The 24,519-nt window shown below is 42.9% G+C and overlaps 1 protein-coding gene across 1 annotated transcript in view; it reads right to left on the minus strand.

Annotated features, from left to right (window-relative positions):
- The window catches only part of CNBD2 (cyclic nucleotide binding domain containing 2), a 48,685-nt gene that overhangs the window by 6,778 nt on the left and 17,388 nt on the right, over nt 1-24,519 (minus strand). The window contains exons 8-10 of the mRNA XM_007447808.1: nt 15,182-15,296; nt 8,563-8,740; nt 6,484-6,604 (exon numbers count right to left, since the gene is read on the minus strand). Of these exons, the coding sequence (XP_007447870.1) occupies nt 6,484-6,604; nt 8,563-8,740; nt 15,182-15,296 (414 nt within the window). The remainder of the gene's footprint in view (nt 1-6,483; nt 6,605-8,562; nt 8,741-15,181; nt 15,297-24,519) is intronic.

Genomic DNA, 24,519 nt, shown 5'->3' on the forward strand with positions numbered 1-24,519 from the left:
TATATCTGGAAGGGAGATGGAGATCAACAGGCACAGCTTTACAGAGTGTAACCCCCTTTGTAAGGAGACACTCTGAGGTGGGGCAAAGCCGGGACCAGAGCCTTTGCTGCTGAAACCCCAATCCAGGGCTCACTCAGCCTCTCGGCTATTAAGACTCAGGCAAGGAGGAGAGGGGAGGTCAGCGGTCCAGAGCCTACAATGCCCAGCTGTCTTGCGCTTAAGAAGACATCAGCCAGGGCTTCCCTGGTGGCGCAGTGGTTGAGAGTCCGCCTGCCGATGCAGGGGACACGGGTTCGTGCCCCGGTCTGGGAAGATCCCACATGCCGCGGAGCAGCTGGGCCCTTGAGCCATGGCCGCTGAGCCTGCGCGTCCGGAGCCTGTGTTCCGCAACGGGAGAGGCCACAACAGTGAGAGGCCTGCATACCGCAAAAAAAAACCCACAAAGCTTTCTGTGTGTTTGCTGCTTTATCTGTTTACTGTCTGTCTCCAGACTAGATCATTAGCCCCATAAGGGCAAGAATAATGTCAGTTTACTCGCCCACACTGGCACCTTGGGCCATGCTTGGAGCATGATAGATCCTCAAGAAATATCTGCTGAGTGAATGCTCCAACGGAATCATGGAACATTAGAGTCAGCAGCTCACCCAGGTGAATGTCCTCATTTTCTGATGAGGGTACAGATTCAGAAAGGTAAAGTGATTTGCCCAAGGCCACACAGCAAGCTAATTAGAAGCAAATATTAAAAGATGTGAGGTGGCCCATCTGCCATCTCCCTGCTGCTCTGCCCAGTCTTGACCATGTCTGAGGCCTCAGCCTGCCTGTTCCCTGGAGAAGCTGGTTCCCCTACACCCCCTGGCTCAAAAGCTGGGTCTCTTTACTCCAGGCCCCAAGCTCTGCTCTTTCCAGTGCTGACTCAGCTCTACACTCCTGCCTCCAAAGGAAAATGTGATCTCCTACCTCCTGGTAGGTGAATACAGTCACAGCTGTTACCATTCATTCTCCTGCAAATGAAGCCAGGGCCTTGAAAGCAGGGAGAACAGAATTTTACCAAAGGCACATCACAGGCATTTTCTTCAACATGATCTCGTTAATGAATATTTGGTGGTGGGAGTTTCTCTGCCCTGGGTCCTGTGTGGTGAATGAGGCAGTCAGGGCCTTGCTCCGAGCCTTCCAGGATTGCTTAGAGAATCAAGTCCCAACTCCCTCTTGTTCCATCTTCCACAGCCTCCCGCTCCTGTCACCCTCTACCAGAGTGGGCAACACCTCGTCTGCCCTGTGGTTCCTCCATGCACCCAGGGTGCCAGGCATCCCGGCTCCTCCTCGGGCAGCCCACGAGGCTGCATGCACGGCAGGTGCCTGGCCTCAGGTGGCCTGTGTCCAGTCCTGAGCACCTCACTCTGAGACACTGAAACTGCAGGGAAACGGAAGTGAGAAGGCTGGAAACTATATCACATGAAGACTGAAGGAATGGAGGAATGTTTTCCCTGCATGAGAAAATAATTAACGGGGCGCAGATGCTGAATGAAAAACAAAACAGCATTCTTTAAATACCTAAGAGGCCACCATGTGGCAAGGAAGCTGATTTCTGTTTGTTCTTGGGGGGATGGGTAAGCGGGGGTCAGAGCTCCTTAAAAATTGTAGGAGGCAGAATTTTACTGAGCAAAAACAAGAGCTGCTGAAAAGCTCGGAAATATTCACACGGTATTGACCGAGGGCTGTGCCAGGGCCTGGGGCTCCAGACAGTGCTGGGCTGACCTCCCTGCCTCAGGGGGTGCACAGGCCAGAGCAGGAGCACGGGGTGAGGACCCTGGAGATTCATGGCAACAACGATGACCATACATCAGAAGACAGTCCCCCCACCGCCAGGAAGACTGAGGTGCATCGCTACCCACCAGGAGGCCTCGCACCCTCCCTGTACAGCTCACCCGCCCATCCAGCTCCAGCACCTATGGCCCAGCTCCCACAGTGGTCAACTCATGGCCAAGTTTGTTTCACCCATACATTCCCCCCTCCACTATTGGATAATTACTTTTTTTTTTAAGATTTTTTTTAAAGGGAACCATTTTTAAAGTCTTTACTGAATTTGTTACAATACTGCTTCTGTTTAATGTTTTGGTTTTTTGGCTGCAAGGCATGTGGGATCTTAGCTCCCCGGGTATCGAACCCGCAGCCCCTGCATTGGAAGGCGAAGACTTAACCACTGGACAACCGGGGATGTCCCTGGATAATTACTTTTTTTTTTTTTTTTCCCCCGGTACGCGGGCCTCTCACTGTTGTGGCCTCTCCCAGATGTGCAGGCTCAGCGGCCATGGCTCATGGGCCCAGCCGCTCCGTGGCATGTGGGATCCTCCAGGACCAGGGCACGAACCCGTGTTCCCTGCATCGGCAGGTGGACTCTCAACCACTGCGTAACCAGGGAAGCCCACTTTTTTTTTAAATTAATTAATTAATTTTATTTATTTATTTTTGGCTGCATTGGATTTTTGTTGCTGTGAGCACACTTTCTGTAGTTGCAGCGAGCGGGCTCTAGAGCACAGGCTCAGTAGTTGTGGCACACGAGCTTAGCTGCTCTGCAGCATGTGGCATCTTCCTGGACCAGAGATTGAAACCATGTCCCCTGCATTGGCAGGTGGATTCTTAACCACTGCACCACCGGGGAAGTCCCGTGGATAATTACTTTTTAATAGACTTTTTTTTTTTTGCTGTACGCGGGCCTCTCACTGTTGTGGCCTCTCCTGTTGCGGAGCACAGGCTCCGGACGTGCAGGCTCAGCGGCCATGGCTCACGGGCCCAGCTGCTGCGCGGCATGTGGGATCTTCCCGGACCAGAGCACGAACCCGTGTCCCCTGCATCGGCAGGCGGACTCTCAACCACTGTGCCACTAGGGAAGCCCTAATAGACTTTTTTTTTTTCCTTTTGTACGTCCTTTTTTTCATATTATTCAGCACTTTCAGATTCAGGTTTCAGATTCAGATTCTGGCTCTGTGAGCTCCTGACATACATTTACCAGATTTCCATGAGTAATGGAACTCTCTTTATTCATGGACATATATTTATTGAAATTTTAATAACTGACAGTCTCTGTGCTGGGTTCTGAGACAATCCCTACTATAGAGATGTGTATAGATCACTGAGGAAAATATACAAGTTCACAGTCACAGTCACTGTAATGACTTCATGAATAGACTTTTCTTTAGAACAGTTTTAGACTTAACAGAAAAATTGAGAACCTGCCCTCGGTTTCCTGTTAAGATCTCACATTAACTGTGATACCTTTGTTACAATTAATGAACCAATATGGATACATAATCAATAAGTGAAGCCAACAAGTTATTTAAATTTCCTTTTTTCTCTTCCACAGTCTTATCCAGGACACAGCATTACATTTAATTGTCATGCCCCTTTAGGCTCCTCTTGGCTGTGGCACTTTCTCAGACTTACCTTGTTCATGATGATCTTGACAGTTTTGAGGAGTACCGGTCAGGTATTTCTTGGGTCGCCCCACTATTAGAATTTGTCTGATTTTTCTCACGATTAGACTGGGGTTATGGGTTATTGGGAAGAGGACCGCAGCATGCCATTTTCATCACACCACATCCCACTTTTATAATCTCATATTAAGGGGACATACTATCAGCATGATTTATTACTGTTGATCTTGGCGTTGATCACCTGCGTGAGGAAGTACTGCTCACTCAATGGTTTTTCCTCTGTGAAATTATTCTTTTTTTCCTCCTTTCTATCATGTACTCTTTGGAAGGAAGTCACTATGTGCAGCCCACACCTAAGGAGCGGTGAGTTATATACCCTCTCTTTTAGGGCAGAGTGTCTACATAAATTACTTGGAATTCTTCTGCATGGGAGATTTGTCTTTTCTCCCCTGTTTATTAATTTATTCATTATCTATGCATTATATCAGTATGTACTTACAGATGTTTATTTTGTACTTTGGGTTATAATCCAATACTACTTTATTTAGTTGTTCCTATTGTTCCCGCTTTGGCCACTGGGAGCTCTTTCAGTTGGCCCATGTGTTCCTTTGATATGCCTACTCCCATCAATGTAGGGATTTTCTCCCCAGCACATCCTTACTTCCTGGCACTACAAAAGGCTCCAGGCTGACTCATATATATCTTGTCCTGGTTCTAGACTCAACTAAAGAGCCCTTGTTTCTTCTGAAGAATGGTATTAGGAACCAAGATCTGGGCGCTACGAGTGCTCATTGCTACTGGTGTGTCATTTCTTTTAGGCCCTGTCGGCTAACAGAGCAAAAGATACATGTTTATACATATATCTGTAAATATTTCTTTATGGAACCATCCGTATCTATATTACAATAGACATAAGTTCACATGATGTCTGCAACTCTAACCCATTACCATATGGATCATTCTAGCCTCCTCCCCTTGTATATCTGTATATTTCCACTCCAATGGTGAAAAACCTGGCTCCTACCCTCTGCCATTCATTTACTTAATTGATACATTTCAGTATACACGTATAGCAGTATCAGAATTGTTAATCCACACACCCATGGATAAAACTTTGTCATAGAGTACAATGCTCATGTGCAGTTCCTTTTGTTTTCAGTCTTAGAGACTCCACTCATCTCCAACATTACTTAGGTCAGGACATTTCTCTCCCATCCTCTTCACTGAAGTTGTTTCATAGATTTGTAATATTGTTAGATTCTCTCCTCAGTCTGCATTTCTTCCTGGGGGATCCCCCTCCCCATCTCCTAAATGATTTCTGTTGTTGTTACAAATTGCATACATTAAGGTTCACTCTGTGCTGTAAAGTTCTATGGGTTTTGACAAATGCTTAATGTTTTGTATCTACCATTACAGTAATTACAGAGTAATTTTATTGCCCTAAAAAATCCCCTGTGCTTTACTTATTTATCCCTCCCCCTGAATTCCAAACCTCTGGTGACCATTTTACTATATCCATATTTTTGCCTTTTCCAAAACGTCACACAATTAGAATCATACAATACTTAATCTTTTCATACTGGCTTCTTTCCCTTAGAAATATTCATTTAGGGAATTCCCTGGTGGTCAAGTGGTTAGGATTCTGGGTTTTCACTGCTGGGGCCGGGTTCAGTCCCTGGTTGGGGAACTAAGATCCCACAAGCCATACTTGGTGCAGCCAAAAAACAAAAAGAAATATTCATTTAATTTTGCCATGTCTTTTCATGGTTTCCTAGCTAGTTTCTTTTTTTTTTTTTTTGTGGTACGTGGGCCTCTCACTGTTGTGGCCTCTCCCGTTGCGGAGCACAGGCTCCGGACGCGCAGGCTCAGTGGCCATGGCTCACGGGCCCAGCCGCTCCACAGCATGTGGGATCTTCCTGGACCGGGGCACAAACCCGTGTCCCCTGCATTGGCAGGCGGACTCTCAACCACTGCGCCACCAGGGAAGCCTCGCTAATTTCTTTTTATTGCCAAATAATATTTCATTGTATGGATTTATCAGTTTGTTTATATTCACCTTTCCATATAAATTTTAGCATGAGTTTTTCAATATCCACAAAATAACTTGCTGGGATTTTGATTGGGATTGCATTGAATCTATACATCAAGTTGGGATAAGCTGACATGTTAACAATACTGAGTCTTCCAATCCATGAACATAGAATATTTCTCCATTTATTTAAATTTTCTTTGAATTTTTTCATTATAGTTATATAGTTTTCTGCATATAGATCCTGAACATATTTTGTTAGATTTATACCTAAGTATTTCATTTTTTGTTACTATTGTAAATGACATTGTGTTTTTTATTTCAAATTACAATAGTTCATTGCCTTATACCCTGTGACCTTGCTATAATCATTTATTAGCTCCAGGAAGTTTTATTTGTTCTTTTTTGTTGTTGTTGTTGTTTTGTTTTTTTGATTCTTTAGAATTGTCTATATAGACAATCATGTCATCTGCAAACAAAGACAGCTAAATTTTTTCCTTCCCAATCTGTATGTGTTTAACTTCCTTTTCTTAATGCACTAGCTAGGACTTCCAAAACAATGTTGAATAGGAGTAGTGAGAAGGGACATACTTCCCTTGTTCCTGGATTATTTTAAAGCAAGTCCCAGATGTCATATCATTTTATCTGTAAATATTTGGATATGTATCTCCTAAATATAAGGACTCTTATTATTTATTTATTTGTTTGTTTGTTTGTTTACTTATTTATTTATGGCTGCCCTGCGTGGCATGTGGGATCTCAGTTCCCCAACCAGGGATAGAACCCATGTCCCCTGCAATGGAAGTGCGGAGTCTTAACCACTGGACCGCCAGGGAAGTCCCATAAGGACTCTTTAAAAAACATAACCACAATACCATTATCATATCTTTAAAAAATCAACATTATTCCTTAATATCACCAAATTTAGAACAGGATGATTTTAAATATTTACTCTCATTACTTAGCACCCCCAGCCCTTCGTGTTACACACTCTATTGTGAACAAGGCTCTCTGCACACTTACCAAGATTTCTCCTTGCTCCACGGTGTGGATCTTCACGTAGGCCCCCACTGCAGCCTCCTTGGGGAGATCACCATACTTCGTATCAATCATGGGACACTGGATGAAATGAGGACACCTGGATCTGAAATTCGACACCTTGTTAAAGAGAACTCATTTGTAACACAGCCAGCTCAAGAAGCCCTGGGTAAGCAGCCCCCATTCAATTGAGATCGCCCCTCCCTTCTCCCAGGTGGTGAGAAAACAGAAAATCAAGCCCTGGGACAGACCAACTGTCAGGATTTGGAGAGGTTTAATAGGGAGAAGACATGCACCTGAGCCAGGCCTGATGGGTGAGAAGTCCAGGCTGGCTGACTTAATGCTCAGCACAAGGAAGGGATTTCTAAGTCAGAGCTGTCTAAAAATGGAACGGACTAGTTTGAGAAAGAGTAAGCTCTGTCCCCCTGGGGACACAGCAGAGGTTGGGGCTCTTCTTGAGAGGCAGGCAGAGAAGAGATGGCTTCATTTGTTTGTTTACAAAAACAGGTTTCCCTGAGTGATCTGTAGACTCGGTACTTTGTTCACATTGGAGTGATTTTTACACAGGCAATCCTGTTGTGCTTTCTTTGGTCTCAGGCTAGGTGGAAGGAAGAGACAAAGTATGCTATCTGGATTAGAGGCAGGAAACGATTATTCATCAGCTGAGAGCATAGCTGAACTCACCCAACATATACACAAGGTAGGCTTCCATTCTTGCCTCCCAGGACATGCTCAGCATATGTCTTTTATTTTTTACTGTGGGGTCAGCCTGTCCTCTTTTGCCTCACTATTTACAGCAGAGAAACTAAGTCTGTTCCATCTCTACCTTCAGAAGAACTAGGATTGGGATTTCAAACACTGGATCCTTTGGAAAGAGTATCCATCAGAGGTAAAAACAACAAAGCAACCACAGGGTGCTCATTATGGAGGCAAGCAGGCTGGAAATGTTAACAGGCAAAGGATTCCAGTGAAGTGGTATCCGGGGCACCAGGGAGATTGTGACACTGATGCCATTATTAGTATGATATTTTTACTTCATATGTAATGAAGGGGCGGGCACTGAGCTGCCTCTAGGCCAGTGCCCACTGAGTGTCCCTTCCTCTCCGGGAAAGGCAAAAAGCACAGCCTTCATTGTTCATCCACCTTGTTTCTGTCATGACGATCATACCAGATAGCAAGACTGAGCATTAACAAGCTGCTCAGGTTTGAATCCTGACTCTGCCACTTTCTATCTGTGTGACCTTGAATAAGTAATTTAATCTCTCCCTGTACCTTGGTTTTCTCACCTGAAAGATGCGAGTGATAACAGCAGTACTTGCCTTGTAGGGTTGTTGGGAGAATTAAATTAGATAATCCAGTACCAGGCAGAGTCATTTCCATAAGTGTTAGCTATAATTATCATTATCTCATTTAACTGCTGGTTTACAACAAAACTGAGACTTGGATGCTGTTAGCTACAGGCCAGGAAACTGAGGCTTAGAGAGGTCAAGTCCCTTGCACAGGGACACAGAGCTAAAATAAGTGGTCAAGCCAGGACTCGAACCCAGATTGGACTGACTCCAAAGCACTCATCTACTGCCTCCCTTAAATGAGCAGACTTTTCTTAAGAAGCTCAGAGTCAAGGAGATATGGGGATGTATGTCTATGTATAGCTGATTCACTTTGTTATACAGCAGAAACCAACACACCATTGTAAAGCAATTATACTCCAATAAAGATTTAAAAAAAAAAAAAAAGAAGCTCAGAGTCAAAAAGGCCCAGTGATATACAAACAGAATGTCATCACCAAAAACCGTGTCCTGCCCCTTCTTCTTCAGATGGGTTCCCTGAGAAAGGAAGCAGCTACCACAAAGGGGCCCTGTGAGCTGGAGGCAGGGAAGGCAGGCCCCATATCAAACCTAGGACCTCTGGAGGCTGCTTTCTGCACACATCCCGACCTTTGGGGTCAAGCTGTGATTGCTACCGCCGCCCCCTCCCCAGCATCTTTGCCATTCTGCCCTGTAAGTTATATCCCCCTTTTCAACCAGAATCTGGACCCTTCTATCTGTCAAGGGCAAAGCTTACTTGATCTTTGAGCCCAAGGTCTTTGGGAGAGTATGTCCAGAGGTTTTAATCTTCCTACTGAAGCTGGATCCCTGTTGCTCCTGGGCTTTCCGGAGATGCGGAAGTTTCAGAAAACTAAAATCCTGTGCAGGATATGACCTGATCTGGAATTCCTTAAATCTCTCCACAGGAGACAGACCTGTTAGAGAAAGCACAGGAAAACACATTAATGGGTCTTTGCATACATGAGGGTTGTGCTGGAGGTGTCTGGAGGTATATCACAATCTCCTATGTGGCTAGTCTGATGCACGGGGGAATTAAGAAAAACAGGAAAGAAAAACACTGTGGCTTCCACTATTGTCCCTCTGTGCCAGGTCCTGACCGAGAGCCTTTACATCCATTACATCTAGACAAATGTCATTAGCCTTATTTAAGAGAGAAAATGAGCAGCAGAGTTTAACGCCCAGGAAAGGGCTGAAGCTTGTATTTGAACTCAGGTGTTTCTGATTCAAAGCTCGTGTCTTTCCATTAACAGATCACATTTATCTGGGCTTTCAAACCGGGACTGGGGGCAGGAGCAGCAATAAAAAATAAATGGGTGACCAACCATAGAACCTTGGAAAAGTCTCAGTCTCCTGGAATCCTCCTAGGACTATTGTAAGCATTACAGATAAAGTATGTGCTATGCCTAACACAGTGCCTGGAACAATAACAGGTCCTCTGTGAGCATTAATAAAAAGATCTCCAACATGGGGCTTCCCTGGTGGCGCAGTGGTTAAGAATCCGCCTGCCAATGCAGGGGACATGGGTTCAGGCCCTGGTCCTGGAAGATCCCACATGCCGCGGAGCAACTAAGCCTGTGTGCCACAACTACTGAAGCCCATGCACCTAGAGCCCGTGCTCCGCAACAAGAGAAGCCACCGCAATGAGTAGCCCCCGCTCACCGCAAGTAGAGAAAGCCCATGCACGGCAAGGAAGACCCAACGCAGCCCCCCAAAATAAATAAATAAATAAAATAAATTTAAAAAAAAATAAAAAGATCTCCAAGAAATACTACTCAGAAACACTATGCTGAGTGAAAGGAATCAGATACAAAAGAGTACATACTATAGGACTCCATTTACATGAAACCCTAGGGAAGACAAATGTAACCTATAGTGATGGAAAGCAGATCAGTGGTTGCCCAGGGCCGGGGGTGAAGGATAGGGATTGACTGGGAAGGGGCACAAGGGAACTTCTGGGGGTGATGGAAATGTTCTATAACTTGATTGTGGTGGTTACAACAGATGTAAATTTGTTAAAATTCATTGAACTACACACTTTAAATATGTGTCTTTTATTGTATGAAAATGAAACCTTAATGATATTGATTTAAAAAATAGATCTTCTGGGAGTTCCCTGGTGGCCTAGTGGTTAGGAGCTCTCACTGCCGTGGCCTGGGTACAACCCCTGGTCGGGGAATGGAGATCCCACAAGCTGTGGGGCACCACCAAAAAAAAAAAAAAAAAAACCTCTCCAGTGTTAGTTTTTTTTTTTTTTTTGCGGTACGTGGCCCTCTCTCTGCCGCAGCCTCTCCCGTCGCGGAGCACAGGCTCTGGACGCGCAGGCCCAGCGGCCATGGCTACAACCTATTTAGAAGGCATTTTAGCAATATTTATCAACATTTTAAATGGGCCTAGCCAGGGCTTCCCTGGTGGCACAGTGGTTGAGAGTCCGCCTGCTGATGCAGGGGACACGGGTTTGTGCCCCGGTCCGGGAAGATCCCACATGCCGCGGAGCGGCTGGGCCCGTGAGCCATGGCCACTGGAGCTGCGTGTCCGTAGCCTGTGCTCCGCGACGGGAGAAGCCGCGGCAGAGAGAGGCCCGCGTACCCCCCCCCAAAAAAAAATGTGCATAGCCAGTACACACTGGACCAAATACTTGATCCAGTAATTCTAAGAATTTATCCAATATGTTTTTGTGCACAAGTATGCAAAGATAAACACACCAGGGTAATAGCGAAAAATTGGAAATAACCCAAAATATCTGTAAAAGGTAATTGGTTTAATTGTGGTATATCCATACAAGAGAATAAAACTCAGCTATTAAGAACCATAGATCTAGACTTCTGCTTCCAGCCAAACAGAGTAACAGGGACTACTCTCCCCCCTGAAACTAATAAAATACTGGGCTAAATACATGAAAAACGTGCCTTTCATGACACTGGGCATCATGCCATGAAGAACCATTATCCCTGCAAGATAGAAAACAAATTGCCTGAGCCCTACTATTGCCCCAGCCTACCACCTGGAGACCTGGGCAATGGTGCAGGAAAGGGAAACCCAGGAGGAGTGCAGCAATCTCTCTGAATTAATGAGACAGAAGTGAGTCCAGGGAAGACAAGGCAGCTGGAGTTCACAGAGCAGAGTCCCAGAGAGGAGAGAGTTGCACAAAGAGAGAACTCTGAAGATCTTCTGAGGGTCCCCTTTGGTCTCAGCTGAGTACTGAGCAATACATGAATGATGTTAGGAAACCACCAGTGGTTAGGCAGCCACTAAGATGGCCCTCAGTGATTCTCACCTCCTGATGGCCACACATTTGTGTACTATCCTCCCGTTAAGTGTGGGCTGGATTTGATGCTAATAAATAGAATATAGCAGAAGTGATGGGATATCACTTTTGAGACTAGGTTTTAAAGGCTTCTGCCTCGGGGATACTCTGTGTTGCTCTCTCTCACTCCTGGGGAAGCAAGCTTCCATGTCATAAAACAGCCCTGTAGAGACACCCACAAGGTGAGGGACCAAGGTTTGCAAATAGCCACATAAGTGAATTTGGAAGTGGGTCCCTCTCAAGTGAGTCTTCAGATGAGACCACAACCCTGACAGACAGCTGCAACTTCACGACAGAACTTGAGCCAGAGGCAGCTGGCTAAGCCATGCTCATATTTCTGACCCACAGAAACTGAGAGATAATAAATATTGTTTTAAGTCACTAAGTTTTGGGATAATTTGTTATGCAGTAATAGATACAAAAATACTACCCAAGGCTGGGGAAAGAACCACCCAAAATGTTTAGAGGGATAAATAATCAGAGTTCACACAGGACCAGAAATAGTTCCTATTCTCAACAGCTAGAATAGAAAGCCTCACAAGTCATGGGCACCTGTGGAATATTCAGAATGGCTTTGTCTCATGAATGGGGCAAAATTAGCTCTAGATTAAACACTGCTCTGATCTTACCTACCAAAACCTAAACGCTGATCTTTAAAAGATCAAAATATTTCCAAGTAACTTACCTGCATCCCAGAACAAATCTCAAAAATATTTACAGGAATTTTTAAATATGTAGCACCCAAAATTCACAGTTTATAGCATTCTGTGAAAACTTACCAACCATGCAAAGAAGTAGGAAAATATGAACCATATAAAGAGAAAAAAACAATAAACTGAAACTGACCCAGAAATGACACAGATAACAGAATTAGTATGCAAGGACATTAAAATAGTTATTATAATTGTATTCCAAAGGAGGAAATTGTGTGTATATTAAGCGGAGACATGGAAATTATTTAAGAAAAAAATAAAGACCCAAATCAAACTTTTAGATATGAAAACTGCAAGGTCTGAAATGAAAAATACATGGATGGGATTAATAGCAGATTAGACAATGCAGAAGAAAGACTACTGAACTTGGAGACACAGCAATAAAAATGATCAAAAATGAGAGAAAAAAGACAACAACAAAAAATTAATAGAGCATCAGTGAAACAACTTCAAGCAGTCCAATATACATGTGATTGGAGTCCTCAAAGTGGAGGCAAAAGAAGGAAAGATAGAAAAAAAAATTTTTTAATGGTCAAAACATTCCAAATCTGATGAAAAATATACACCCAAAGATCCAAAAAATTAAATGAACCCCAAGCACAGAAACATGACAAAAATTTTGTGAAGGCACAGTGTGACCAAATTCCTTAAAACTATTGATAAAGAGAAAAATTTTAAACCAACCAGAGCAAGGCAGTGGTGATCACTCTACCATGTACAGAAATATCGAATCACTATGTTGTGCACCAGGAACTAACATAGTGTCGTGGGCCAATTACCCTTCAAAAATAAACAAGCTCATAGAAAAATAGATCAGATTTGTGGTTACCAGAGGCAGGGGGTAGGGCAGAGGGGGAATTGGATGAAGGTGGTCAAAAGGTACAAACATCTGGGGCTTCCCTGGTGGCGCAGTGATTAAGAATGCACCTGCCAATGCAGGGAACACAGGTTCAAGCCCTGGTCCGGGAAGATCCCACATGCTGCAGAGCAACTAAGCCTGTACGCCACAGCTACTGAGCCTGTGCTCTAGATCCTGTGAGCCATAACTACTGAGCTCACGTGCCACAAATACTGAAGCTCGCATGCCTAGAGCCCATTCTCTGCAACAAGAGAAGCCACCGCAATGAGAAGCCCACACACCGCACCGAAGAGTAGCCCCTGCTTGCTGCAACTAGAGGAAGCCCACGGGCAGCAATAAAGACCCAACACAGCCAAAAATCAATAAATAAAAATTTTAAAAAAGGTACAAACATCTACTTATAAGATAAATACTAAGTAATAGAGATGTAATGTACAACATGATTAATATAATTAACCCTGCTGTATGTTATATACGAAAGCTATTAAGAGAGTAAATCCTAAGAGTTATCACAAGAAAAAAAATTTTTTTTTCTTTTGTATCTATGTGAAATGATGGATGTTCACTAAACTTATTGTGGTAATCATTTCATGATGTATTTAAGTCAAATCATTATGCTGTATACCTTAAACTTACACAGTGCTGTATGTCAATTATATTTCAATAAAACTGGAAGAAAAGAGAACAGCCATAGCAAAAAGGCATTATTACGTACAAAGGATATACAAAGTTATGCAAAGAGGTTATACAAAGATAAGAAAGTTGGCAGACTTCTTATTGAAAACAATGCAAGCCAGAAGACAGACTTTAATGCAAATCTTTAAAATATTGAGCAAAAAAAAAAAACAAAACACCCCTGTTAACCTTGAATTCTATACCCAACAAAAAATTTCTTTTAAAAATTAAGACAAAATCATTTTTAGACATAGAAAAGCTGAAAGAAATGTTAAAGGAAATACTTTGGGCAGAAGGAAATTGTACAATGGAAATCTGGACCTATACAAAGGCATGAAGAACATCAGGAATAGTACCACATAGGTAAATATAAGATACTTTTGTTCTTATTATTTAAATATATTTAAAAGATAATTGTTTAAAGCAAAAGTGACAACTGTGTATTGTAAGGTTTTTAACATATGTGAAGGTAGAATATTTGACAATAGCGCAAAATCTGAGAAGGGAGAAATGGAAGTATATTGTCGTAAGGTTCTGATCCTGTATGTGAAGTGGCATAATATCATGTGAAGGTAGCCTGTGATAAGTTAAAGGTATGTTCAACAAACTATAAAGCAACCACTAAAATAAAAGGACAAAGAGTTAGAGCTAATAAGCCAACAGAGAAAATGAAATGGCATCATACAAAATAGTCCAAAAGAAGGCAGGTAAGAAAAAAAATATATTTAATACCACTGAACTGTGTGCTTAAAAATGGTTAAGACAGGGCTTCCCTGGTGGCGCAGTGGTTGAGAGTCCGCCTGCCGATGCAGGGGACAAGGGTTCGTGCCCCGATCCGGGAGGATCCCGCATGCCGCGGAGCGGCTGGGCCCGTGAGCCATGGCCGCTGAGCCTGCGTGTCCGGAGCCTGTGCTCCGCAATGGGAGAGGCCACAGCAGTGAGAGGCCCGTTTACCGCAAAGAAAAAAAAAATAAAAAGGTTAAGATAGTAAATTTTACATTATGTGTATTTTGCCACAGTAAAGAAAAAAAAAAAAATGGTGGGGGGGAAACGTGTGGGATGTAGCTTTTTCTCTGATGGATTAGCAATGGAAAAGAGAGAAAAAAAGAACTGACATGAGAAGAGAGCTGAAATTTACTGAGCACCTCCCAGGCCCTGTGCACACATGATCTGATTCAGCGCTCCTAGTAACCTGTGTGATAATGAGAGTGAACATCTACTATATACTAATGCATCTAGGTAGTGTTCTAAGAGCATTATATATTCATTTGCTTAATTTTATAACAAGCCTATGAGGCAGGGACCATTGAGTCATATTTTACAGACTCTGAGGGCGTCGGTGTGCAGGGACATGGAATCACTTGCCCAGTATCCACACAGCTAGGAAGAGAAGGACCCTGAATTCAATCATAGCTTGGCCTGGGCCTATGCTCTTAACCACGACACCAGCGACAGACCCCAAGACATCCGGCCCAGAGGCCTGAGTACTCACCAAAATCACCCTGCTAATCAGTGGTATTCAAACCTGGCTCTGTCTAGCTCCAAGCTGTCTTTTTTCCACCCCTCTCCCTATGAGAACCTGAAGCAAAGGGGAAAGGCTGAAATTGGCTGCAGGGGTGGGCAGGAGCCTCACCTCGGAGGCCCACGTGGACCAGGTTTCCACAGCTGGTAGAAGAAGGATGTCTATCCTGCCAGGCCTTTCCAGCTCTAGATTTCTAAGATTTTGTGAACCAGGCACTGAGAACCCACAGGATCAGGCACCCCCTGCCGTGCTGCGGGCTGCTGGATGTGGATGTCGGCTTACCCTTGAGGTGGGTGTTTGGAGGTCTGTCGTCTATCAGCTGCAGGTGCTGCCAGATCCACTTGTGGTAGAAGGGCGAGGTCGCAAGGTCTATCAACTTCAGTACTTCACAGCTGCCCTGGACACATCAAGAGACACAAGCAGAAGGGTCAACCCCAGCTCCAGGTAGGCTAGGCTTTGAAGATAAGCTCTCTTTTGTTTTACTTGCTTAATGCAAGTGGTTTCAGGTCCTTTTTAAAAATGAGAGTGTTATCTACTCATCATAAAAAATTCAAATAGCTAAAGAGGGCTGAGAACTAAAAAAACAAAAAAATCACCATTGAGGATGTTATTGGGACAATTGGTGAAATTGATTACAGATTATAGATTATGTATTATATCAATGTTAAATTCCTAGATTTCAAAAATTATTCTGTGGTTAATTTCTGACCTTAGAAAATAATCACTTAAGTATATAGGGGTAAATGAATATGATGAATGATACTTAACTCTCAAATGATTCAGGCAGGAAAAATACATACATATATATAGAAGCAAATGTGGCAAAATGTTAATAATTGTTGAAGCCAGGTTAGGGTTATATAGGAATTCTTTGTACTGTTCTTGCAAATTTTCTGTAAATTTAAAATCATTCCAAAACTAAAAGTTTAAAAAATATTCAAATCAAACAAAGAAGAACATAGAGAAAGTTAAAACTATGTTAATCCTAACACCCAGAAATAACAAGGGTAACACTTTGGTGAATATTATTTCAAATTCTTCTCTCTAAGCATATAAGGCATATAAATACAATTTTTCATAAATAAGTCCTTTTATGTAAAACAGACTCTTGTAACCTTTTTTAAAGCTCAATAATATATCAAGGACATCTTTTTATGCCAAGCAATATGGTTCTATGCTATTGTTTTTAATGATTGCATATTATTCCATGTATGCCATAATTTACGTAAAATTAAAAATAAATATTCAGTTGAGCAAAAGAAGTCAGACACAAGGAGCACATACGATATGATTCCATTTACACAAAGCGAAAGAATAGGCAAAAGTAATCTGTGGTGACAGAAGTCAGAAGAGTGGTTACCTGTGTGGGGGCATTTTGTCTGGGAAAGGACATAAGGGAGCCTCTGAGATACTGAAAATGTTCTCTATCTTGATTTGGGTGATGCTTACACAGGGGTATACATATGTAAAAATTCATCAAGCTGTTAAAAGTTTAGATTTGAGGTCCTTATTGCATATATGTTACACCTCAGGAAAACATTTTTGAAGATTAATATTTAGCTGTTTCTAATTTGCCAGTATTATATATAACTCTGATTTTGTTCAGGACAACAAAATCCCCAGTTTAAAAAAACTCACCACCTTCCCAAACTCTCCTACAGTGGGGCTGGCAGTGACTCAATTCTGGCTAATGAGCTATAAGTGGAAGACTGATGGATAAATCTCCAAGGAAAGCTATGGTTATCCTTCCTACTACCTTCTGCCTGAAACTCAGATGTGATGGCTGGAGGTGGAACAGCCATACTGTCGCCATTAGGATGAAAGCCATAAACTGTGGACGATGAAGGGAGAAGCTAGAAGGGGTCTGGGTTCTTGATGACTTCCTAGGACAGCTGTTCTAGCACTAGATTGCTTAATTCTAGACTATTAATACTGTGACCTGCAGTGGACAGCAACTTTTAACAGATAACCTTGTACTTACATATTAATGCCCATAGTGGTCATTAAGGCAAGTACTTGAGTTCTCCTTCCAGGCACATGGCAGGATTATACTTTTCTACCCTTTGAATTAGGCATGGCCTTCTTACCACTTTGGCCAATTTCCTTAGCAAAGTGACTTGTGATGATCCTGGGTAGAAACTCTAAAAGCTAGGGAATTCCCTGGCAGTCCAGTGGTTAGGACTTGGTGCTCTCACTGCGGGGGCTCTGGGTTCGATCCCTGGTTGGGGAACTAAAATCCTGCAAGCCGCTCAGCGAGGCCTAAATAAATAAATAAATAAAAGCCATCACTTGACTCTCAATCTTACCTTCTCCTGTTCTATTGATCATGGAATCATGGGTCAAGAGGGGCCCATGTCTCCAAGTGACCTGGGTCCCTGAGTGACCATGAGGAGTAAGGCTTCCTGCTGCCCTGCTATGATCAGGTAGTGGGAGGAAGGAATATATTTTTGTCAATCCACTGAGATCTGAGGATTTTAAAAATAATTGTGGCTTAATCCAGTTTATCCTAATATAATACCTATGCTTGACTATCTCCTTGGGATTCATTCCTAAAGGTATTATGCATGTTTTAAATTTTGATACATATTTCCAAACAGCCCTCCAGAAATGTTAGATAAGTTGTTTTTTTTTTAAATAAATTTACTTATTTTATTTATTTATTTTTTGGTGCATTGGGTCTTCATTGCTACATGCGGGCTTTCTCTAGTTGCGGCGAGCAGGGGCTATCCTTCGCTGTGGTGTGCGGGCTTCTCATTGCAGTGGCTTCTCTTGTTGCGGAGCATGGGCTCTAGGCACGTGGGCTTCAGTAGTTGAGGCACGTGGGCTCAGTAGTTGTGGTGCACGGGCTTAGTTACTCCATGGCATGTGGGATCTTCCCGGACCAGGGCTCGAACCCGTGTGCCCTGCATTGGCAGGCGGATTCTTAACCACTGAGCCACCAGGGAAGGCCCTGGAAATGTTAGATAAATTTACACTCTGTCCAACAGTGCATAACAGAACCTGTTGTAATACATCTTTGTAGTACATTGACAACTGGGTTTTCACAACCCTTTTAATCTTTTCTAATCTGAGAGGCAAGAAAGATACGTCATTTTTCTTATGTATTTCATACTTTATAAAATCTTAATCTTTTTAAGTAGGAATTCTAAAAGACACATTATAAAGGGTTAAGGTTCAAGATAGATTACTGCTGAACAGGAAGGAGAAGAAGAGATCAAACATTTAATAAGCCCTTATTATATTCCAGGCATTGTGCTAGGAGCTTTATTCAACATGCGTTCAACAAACATCCACCAGGAACTGCAGGTACTGGAGAAACACTCTCATGGGTCTTTAATCGCATCTGTATCTGTGGAAAAAACAATTTCACCATGTGGTCCCAAGTGATAAACTGTTCAAAATGAGTTGATTATGGGCATTAATTATGTTTGCAAGGCTAGCAGAAATCATGTTCTCCAACTTTGCCATGACCCCAAGGACGCACAGCCACCCGGTGCTGATTTCTCCCTCTAGTGGCAATATCAGTAAACTACAGGAGTCGGGACAACTGTTTTTAGCAGATGAACATTTAAGCAGCTGGTCAGGTGGGAAATTAAAATGAGAAAAAAAGAGCAGTCCCTTTAGAGGTGGCAGGTGCACTTCAACTCCAGCCAGAGGAGCCACACCAGAATATAGCCTGATCTTCTGAATATTCAAAATAAGCCAGAAATCAGAACTTTTATGTAGAATCTTCACATTAACAATTAAATCAGGTTTTAGCAAAACACTACAAGGGATAAACCAACTCATCTGCTAGGCAAGAGGCTCTCTACCTGCTGTCATTTGTGACATCGGTATTATTTTTCTCAGAATGAAGTTCAAGCATTAGAAATCACCTGTGACGCTTATTCAGATGCAGATTTCCAGAGTTAATGAAGCAGAATTTCTGGGGTGAGGCAGGACTCTGCCATTTTCAGAAGCACCCTAGGAGTTTGTTATGCTTACCAAAATTTGAAAACTCTTCCCTTAGATCAGGGGTCCTCCAGCTTTAGTGCACACCAGAATCACCCAGAAGCAGATGTCAGTGTTGTCGGAACACAGATTACTGAGCCCCTTCTCCCAGAGTTTTGGGTTTAATAGCTCTTGGGTGGGCCCAAGAATTTGCATTTCTAATGAGTTCCCAGGTGTCGCTGCTGGTCCAGCGACAACACTTTGAGAACCACTGGATTAGAGGGTGACTGAGGTGAGTGAGCATGTGCTGAGCTAATCTCATCCTCACAGACTTTATGAAGTAAGCACATAGTCCCATTTTACAGATAAAGAAATAAAGGCTAAACTAGGTTAAGAACCTTCTGCTGTTCAGGATGTAACCATCATGCTGAGTAAAGAAAGTCTTGAATTTATATCCCTTACTGCTCATCTCCCCCATCTTTTCTTGTTATCAAAAGAGCTTAGAGTTAAATTTGCAGACACATGGCATTCTTGGCTTTGGAGGCAATCACCCCAATATTCTAGGAAAGAGGAAGCAGATATCAGGGGGAGAAAGAATGGCCAATTATTCAGGTTGGCCTTCAGGGCTCTCCACCACCAGTTTCTCTTCTAGGCTTTCTCCCACCTCTCCTCACATGACCATCAGCATTCTCCAAACTTATCAAACTCTTCCCCCCTCCACTGGCAAGGGCCTCATCCTCATCCTCACCCTCCTCTGGGTCAGATCCTGTGCATCCAACCCCCTTTTAGTGTTAGTGTGTAGAGGCTGGAAACCAAACACTACATTTCCCAAGGTACCTTGAAGCTAAGGCTCTGGATGTGATTTGGGTTCCACCAATCCAGTACACCTGGGCAAGGCTTGGTTTTGGAACTGTGGGACATCCACTTTGCTAGTGGAGACAGTGGCTTCCTGAACTTGGCAGAAGCAGCAGCACCAGTGACAGTCCAGTTCTGGACTCTGATTTGGAGTCGTTTGGGAGTCATTTTCAGTCTAGAGCCTGTTTCTTCAGGTCTCCCCTCACCAGTAAATCTGTTAGCCATTTAACATCCCGCAGTAAATCCCTTCCTGCTTGCATTAGCTAGACTTAACTGTTCTCTGGGACTGAACCCAAAAATCACAACACAAACACATCCCTGGTGATGCTGAAACAACTGGCTCTTGGGTAAAATGTATGCACATCTATACATTTTACTGTTATGAAGGGTGTGTTACACACAATTTATAAATAATAATAAAATATACCATACTTTTATTGGAAATTCCATATAGCCAACTGATTCTCACAGAATGCTTTTATTGACTCTGGCTGAACTCATATCAGTGGCTAGTCTATAGTCACAATTCAACCATAATTTGACAAATGAATTTGCATCCCAATCTATAAATTTAATATTATTAAGTCTGACTTGTACTCTACTGGTAAACTATTTCTCACCCTCTTATAAATTATATTCATTAAATTAAAACCTCTTTTAGTTTTAACACTATGTCATTCAGAACTTCACCTGTTCATCAATTATATAACTTCTATGATGAATCTATGATGAGTCATTTTTAAATACTGGAAAACATTTCCTTAATTTTCTGCTCTTTACAATGTAATGGCTACAGACCCAGCCCACTTTGAAATTTAATCTGCATTATAAACATTTTCTCTATAGCTTTCTTAAGACAATCAGCAAAGCCATAAATCAAGACCTGACTTAGAGCGTCTGCCTATTTCCATTGTGTGTGTATATACTCCCACCATGGTCGATTTTCAGCTACCAATGGGAAGTCACTGCACGTGGAACTGAGAAGAGATGTGCACAATGGTAGAGATTTCCACCATATGGATACGCTGGGCAACAGTAACTTCAAGAGCATAGATAATAGTAAAATGCAATAAATCCAGGAAATGATAAGTTTTTCAGTAGTTATTACCCTTGTTTTCAATAGTTAATTGTAGGTTTATATAATTTAATTTTTAATAATTATCATGTGTACTGACTTGCAAAATTCCTGAGAACTAAACAATCAGCTCTCTCAGGCCAGGAAGAGCCAGCTCCAGCACACAACCAATCTTGCCCCCTACTTTTGTCTAAGGCCCCAATACTTCAATGCTCATCTCCCACCTCACGTCCTCCAGGAAGCCCGCCTTGGAGCCTTCAGCCTTTAGCGAGTTCCCCATCCTGAATTCTTGTAATTCACAGAGTTTGTACTAATCACTTGGTAGTCGGCATTGACAACTTTGTCTACACTCAGAATCTAGTGGAGAAGATATATAAGGAGAGAGAACCAATCTTTTCTTTTTTTTTTAATATATAAATTTATTTTATTTTTGGCTGCATTGGGTCTTCGTTGCTGCGCGTGGGCTTTCCTCTAGTTGCGGCAAGTGGGGGCTACTCTTTGTTGCAGTGCATGGGCTTCTCACTGCGGTGGCTTCTCCTGTTGCAGAGCACAGGCTCTAGGTGCGCGGGCTTCAGTAGTTGTGGCACTTGGGCTCAGCAGTTGTGGCTCGTGGGCTCTAGAGCACAGGCTCAGTAGTTGTGGTGCACGAGCTAACTGCTCCGTGGCATGTGGGATCTTCCCGGACCAGGGCTCGAACCCATGTCCCCTGCATTGGCAGGCAGATTTTTAACCACTGCGCCACCAGCGAAGCCCCAGAAAACCAATCTTTTCCACCTTTGTATCCCTCCAGAGCCTGGGCCACTGTGTCACGATCTTGGCAAAAACTTGGCAAATGTCTGTGGTGGCTTAACATGTAGGCAACAGGTATACAAGAGATATTAAATATGGGAGTCTTGGGGCAGAATTCTGGCTCTGCCACTTACTAGTTAGGTGGCCTTTCTTAAGGCATCTTAGCTTCAACTTTTTCATCTGCAAACTTGGAATAATAATATCTTCCTGGTAGAGCTACGGTGAAGATTTATGGTAGAATGGTACTAGGTACACAGTTATTCATCAAAGCACTGTTTGAAATTACAAACGTTGAGATAACCTAAATATCCATCAATTAGGGAACAGGTTAAAGTACAACCATACATATGGAATCTAAAAAAACAGTACTGATGAACCTAGTGGCAGGGCAGGAATAAAGACGCAGACATAGAGAACGGTCTTGAGGACACGGAGGGGGAAGGGGAAGCGGGGACAAAGTGAGAGCATAGCACTGACATATATACACTGCCAAATGTAAAACCGATGGCTAGTGGGAAGCTGCTGCATAGCACAGCACAGGGAGATCAGCTTGATGCTTTGTGATAACCTAGAGGGGTGGGATATGGAGGGTGGGAGGGAGACACAAGAGGGAGGGGATATGGGGATATATGTATACATATAGCTGATTTATTTTGCGGTACAGCAGAAACTAACACAACACTGTAAAGCAATTATACTCCAATAAGTATATAAAAAAATAAAGCACAACCATACAGTAAAATACTCATGAGTGGTAAAAGAGAATGAATGAGTTCTTTATGTACTGATATGGAACAACCTACAGAAATACTCTTAAATGAAACAACAAAGTGCAGAACAGTCTGTATAGGATGACACCACTTATGAAAGAAAAGGAAAAAACATATACACACGCATTTGCCTGTATATAGAGAGAACATGTGGAGGACAGAGACATAAGAAACTGGTGCTGGTGGTGGTCCCTGGGGAGGGATACTCTGGGAGAGAGAGGGGGAAGGGAGACATCACTCTTGTGAACGTTTTGAATTTTGAACCATGTGAACTACTACCTATTCCAAAATAAACAAAAAAAGATTAATGATGTTAGTAGCACTCCTAGCACAGGAGCAAAGAGCCTCAAAAAAAATAGTGACTCTTATGATGATGATGATGATGATGATGATGAACTACTTAGGATGTGAGCAGGGTCAACAATTGATGGAAAGGTCAACTCAGATCCCAAGTCCCAGCTTCTGGGAAGAAGAGCTTTGGGGTCAGACAGACCTAGGTCGAACCCTGCCTCTGCCCCTCATCAACTGCGTGACCTTGAACAAGCCACCTAACCTTCCTTTTCACCTCTATAAAATGGGAATAATGACAATATCAACCTCCTTAAATTTTCTTTTCATTGTCAACCAACAGAGCAGGGGGCAAAGGACATAAAGCAATTCACAAAACACAAAATTCAGATAGTAAACAAACATGATTAATCTCACTAGTAATCAGAAAAAAACATAAGTTAAATCCTCAATGAGGCAGTAACTGCCACATATTAAATTTAAAAACTTTTGAAAGAATGACGGCAGAGGTTGGTGGCACTGGCAAAGTTGTATGTTGTTGGGAGCTAGAGAAAGTGGATCCCTCCTTGTGAAAAGCAGTTTGTTCCAAGAGTCATAAAAATGGTGATGCTAAGCAATTTCAATTTTGGAATCTATTCTGTGGTAATGAGTTCATTCGTCCCTCTTCCTGGAAAGGTGTATAATGTGGTCGTATTGCTTTTTACAATTTAGAGATTATAAGTATAGAAAGTGATCTGGAGACTTCCCTGGTGGCGCAGTGGTTAAGAATCCGCCTGCCAATGCAGGGGACACGGGTTCAAGCCCTGGTCCAGGAAGATCCCACATGCCACGGAGCAACTAAGCCCGTGCGCCACAACTACTGAGCCTGCGCTCTAGAGCCCGCGAGCCTCAACTACTGACCCCGAGTGCCACAGCTAATGAAGCCCACGCGCCTAGAGCCCGTGCTCCACAACAAGAGAAGCCACCACAATGAGAAGCCCGCGCACCGCAACGAAGAGTTGCCCCCGCTTGCCGCAAGTAGAGAAAGCCCGTGCACAGCAACGAAGACGCAATGCAGCCAAAAAGACATAATAAATAAATAAATAAATAAATAAATAAGTGACCTGGCATCATTAAAATTCAAGAGCCAAATGCATAATTAAATATGTATCTGTTTGTAAATAAACATGTATATGAGCTGAAGGAGGGGGCACCCTCCCCACTCCTGCCCTCTTTGTAATATAACAGCTATATCTTAACGTTCACAGCAACCCTCTGAGGGAGGGAGGCCAAAGTGTGTCCTTTGTCTTTTTTTTTTTTAACATCTTTATTGGAGTATAATTGCTTTACAATGGTGTGTTAGTTTCTGCTGTATAACAAAGTGGATCAGCTACATGCATACTATAACCCCATATCCCCTCCCTCTTGCATCTCCCTCCTTCCCACCCTCTCTATCCCACCCTCTAGGTGGTCACAAAGCACTGCTGATCTCCCTGTGCTATGCAGCTGCTTCCCACTTGCTCTCTACTTTACGTTTGGTAGTGTATATATGTCCATGCCACTCTCTCACTTCGTCCCAGCTTACCCTTCCCCCTCCTTGTGTCTTCAAGTCCATTATCTACATCTGCCTCTTTATTCCTGTCCTGCCCCTAGGTTCATCATTTTTTTTTTTAGATTCCATATATATGTGTTAGCATACGGTATTTATTTTTCTCTTTCTGACTTCACTCTGTATGACAGTCTCTAGGTCCATCCACCTCACTACAAACAACTCAGTTTTGTTTCTTTTTATGGCTGAGTAATATTCCATTGTATATATGTGCCACATCTTCTTTATCCATTCACCTGTCAATGGACACTCCTTTGCCTTTTTAAGTAGGATGTGGGCGCTCAGAAAAAGACGTGTTGAAGGCCAGGGCTCTGCCGGTCACCTG

The sequence above is a fragment of the Lipotes vexillifer genome, unplaced genomic scaffold (assembly GCF_000442215.2).
Source record: "Lipotes vexillifer unplaced genomic scaffold, Lipotes_vexillifer_v1.1 scaffold397, whole genome shotgun sequence".
NCBI classification, from domain to species: domain Eukaryota; kingdom Metazoa; phylum Chordata; class Mammalia; order Artiodactyla; family Lipotidae; genus Lipotes; species Lipotes vexillifer.